Source organism: Lygodium microphyllum, chromosome 11 (genome assembly GCF_053477565.2).
Source record: "Lygodium microphyllum isolate KBCC chromosome 11, Lygodium_microphyllum_v1.1.10, whole genome shotgun sequence".
NCBI lineage: Eukaryota > Viridiplantae > Streptophyta > Polypodiopsida > Schizaeales > Lygodiaceae > Lygodium > Lygodium microphyllum.
The window spans coordinates 137,867,193-137,870,484 of record NC_141145.1 but is presented as its reverse complement, the minus strand read 5'-3'; the positions used below and the strand labels follow the sequence as shown (position 1 = coordinate 137,870,484).

Here is a 3,292-nt window from a genome sequence, read left to right as displayed (position 1 = left end):
AAATTTGAAATTTAAAGGTGGATTATATTCACTACACCTAGGTTTTTTTCGAGCACTGGCCATGTGCTCTGAAAAGGGTCCTAAAAGCTCCTATAATACAACCTTTGAGGACGTAATAGTCAAACTTCAGAGAATCTAGTGTTTTTATGACGAGTTCTTGCAAACAAAGCTTCCAACGTGTCATAGTAACCAAATAGAACAACTTGGCAAGTTGGCCGTTAAGTTTACTGACAACTGAACAACCCACTTTTGGATGGTTTGATAAATGAGAGTTGATTTCTTAATGGCGTTCGGGCACGTATCCCCACAGAGTCGCACATGCAAGTAGCTTCGATTGGAAGCCAGCTAGAGAGGGAAGAGACAGTCGAGCTTCCACAAAAAGAGAGAGAGAGAGAGAGAGCGAGCCACCGAGCATATATAAACGTATACGACATTGCCATGCACGACATCGCAAGCCTCTCTCTCTCTCTCTCTCTCTCTCTCTCTCTCTCTGTGCGCAACATGGATTGTGTCAAAAGCAGCGTCACCTTCCTGTGCTGGAATGTGGGAGTAATAGTCCTGCTCCTGGCGCAGCTGACTCTCAGTACAGCAAGGGGCGGTCATCACCATCCTGGGTGCTATTCATCCAACCTCACATACTACCTGCAGCAGGGCTTTGGCGAGAACGAATTCCAGATGGTTCCGGCCGTTCTTCCTGCAGCCCCAGGCACCCCAGCGGGGTTCGGGCAGGAGGTCGTGTACGAGTTTGTGATGACGGAGACGGCGGATGCCAACTCCTCCGTCAAGGGGTACGTTCGGGGGACGGCCATCTCCGTCAACAACACCCCCTCCGCCACCACCTTCTTCGTGAGTAACGTCATCCACTACGACTACGGGGGCGTGTCCGGCAGCCTCTACCAGCAGGGCGAGGCCATCTTCACCAACCCGTCGTGGGAGTTCGCCATCGTGGGCGGCACCGGCGCCTTCCGGTTCGCCCGCGGCTACAATGTCGGCACTCCGGTCTCCTTCACCGTCACCTCTAACACCACCAACCACGTCGTCACGCACTACGATGCTTCCTTTTGCACGTGCCCTTGCTAAACTTGACGAACCCTAAGTTCTAACCCATGACCAGCTCTCCAGTGACTGTCACACATCTCTCTCGCTCGCTCGCTCAGACACCCGCACAGCCACCAAATTGGTTGTTCCATTGTTGCTTGTTACGGGTAATAATCGAACGTTTCGGAGATTTGATTTATTTTTTTGAGTCATTGCAAAGATCTGTTGGGTTGTAGTCCACAACTGGTTTGAATCCAACCCTCGGAACATGTGTGCGTGAGTTCAACCCTTAGAACATTCTTGAAGTATCTTTCCAATTTCAAGCCTTCTCCAAAAATCGACAAAGTATCAAATAGAGCACATTGTTTCAAATTTAGATTGAGTGCTAACTCGATAGAGCATGCTATAAGAGATTTCGAGAATAATGTTCAGCTTATGGGAGGGGATGGCATAGTCATCTAATCAATAGCTCACGAACATATTACAAAAGTAACAAAATTAAGTTATAATAGTGGGTACCCTTCATAGCAAACCTTGAAATCCTAAAGCATTCTCAAGGAAGCTTATGCTAATTGGTGCAAGCTATCTCTTTCTTCTTGGTTTCTCTCCTATCATATCAACCACTAAAGTCTTTGAATGTATAGCTTATATACATGTGCCAGATGAGAAGAGTAAGAGGTTAAATCCGAAGGTAAAATCGAAGGGCATGGAATTGAGAAATTCTAAGAATATTCGATCTTATGTGAAAGGTCTAGGTCATTGATTTCCAGCTATCTATTTTCCTCTTAAACTTCTTTAAAATCCACTAAGGTTTGGCTGAGTCTGAAACTCCTATGCCATGCAAGAACCCCACATATTTGAAGATGTTCCCTCTATTTATTTATTTTCCCTAACTCCTATGCCAAGCAAGAACCCCACATATTTGAAGATGTTCCCTCTATTTATTTATTTTCCCTTCTCATAAGTCGAGGAGCCTATCCTTTGTTATATTGATAAGACAAGATTTGTGTATTATGATTTTGAGCCTACTTGCCTTTCCATAAACTTCCAAAAGACTCATAATATTGTCCAAGTTGGCCTCAATGGCTTGAGTCATCTCATGATAAGGTCATTTGCAAAACATTGTCATTATACTTTCTCTTTAAGCTTCCTAGCTTCTACCATTTCTTCCATAAGACAACATAAGGGATGAGTGCCTATTGCTGACAACTTTGGACTCAAGTGGGCATCCTTTCTTGACCCCATGCAATGTCCAAAATGGCTCTAAGAACGATCCATTGAGTCCATCCAAGCTTGTGCATTACTAACCAACAAGTAAGGAATTAATATTGGCAATCTTGCTATCAAATACAATTTTCTCCATAACTAGTTACATGTGTAAAGAAAGATTTTATGTTTGTGCCTCTAACCGATTAATAGAAATGACGAGACCTACTAATTGAAAAAAGGTAGACAACCATCATTCCTATGATTTCCTTTCTTAGGTGCTCTCCAAAGCATTTGTAAGGCCTGCTTAGCCCAGTTCAGCTCCTCTTTTTCTTGTCTACAAAGCAAAATCCCCTATAATTTTGTGCATTCTTGAGTCGTCTTAAGAGACACATTCCAACAAAGTCTTTTCTAGACGTAATATCATCCCTATGAGAATTGATAGTCCCTTCCAACATATAATTAAAGTTAGTTTTCCTAAAATGATTAGGATTGATCACTAGCGACGTATGTATACTAACCTACCCGTGCAACTCAAACGGTTTGAGAATGCGGATAATAGGATCGTGATCTGGGAGAATTTGGACAATGTTAATTGTGAGAGTAACAACGATGGGCAGCCCACCCCCACAGTTTGTAGCATACCACCTCTCAAGTCTACCAGTCTAGCCTAGGAACCAGGATAGCATAATGACTTAAATGTTAGTTGAGCATCATGCTGCTGTAGGTAGTCCTGAATATCTATCAACTCCATTTGATCCACCAAATCACCCCATGCTTGCAGCTCATCTCCATCCATTTTTGCCGCCTTGGTAGATGCATCAAGGTCATTGGATATCGTATTGTAATCTTCACCTATGGGATCTCTTACCCATTCATTCCCATTAAGCACTTCAAGGTGCTACATAGTGTTTTCCATATAATGTTTTCCATAACCGTGGCTCGTTGTGACCATATATGTTTATTAGATTCAGGGGTCCACCTTCCCATTCAGTCTGTACCATATTCAGAATCCATCTATCACGTGAGCTGAACTTTTGAATAGGCC

General features: G+C 43.4%; 1 protein-coding gene across 1 annotated transcript; it reads left to right on the top strand.

Annotated features, from left to right (window-relative positions):
- The first annotated feature begins 501 nt into the window (after window positions 1–501).
- On the top strand, window positions 502–1,080 carry LOC148029432 (uncharacterized). Its single transcript, XM_087688563.1, has one exon. It carries the CDS (start codon window positions 502–504, stop codon window positions 1,078–1,080), a length of 579 nt encoding a protein of 192 aa, XP_087544689.1.
- The last annotated feature ends 2,212 nt before the right edge of the window (window positions 1,081–3,292 follow it).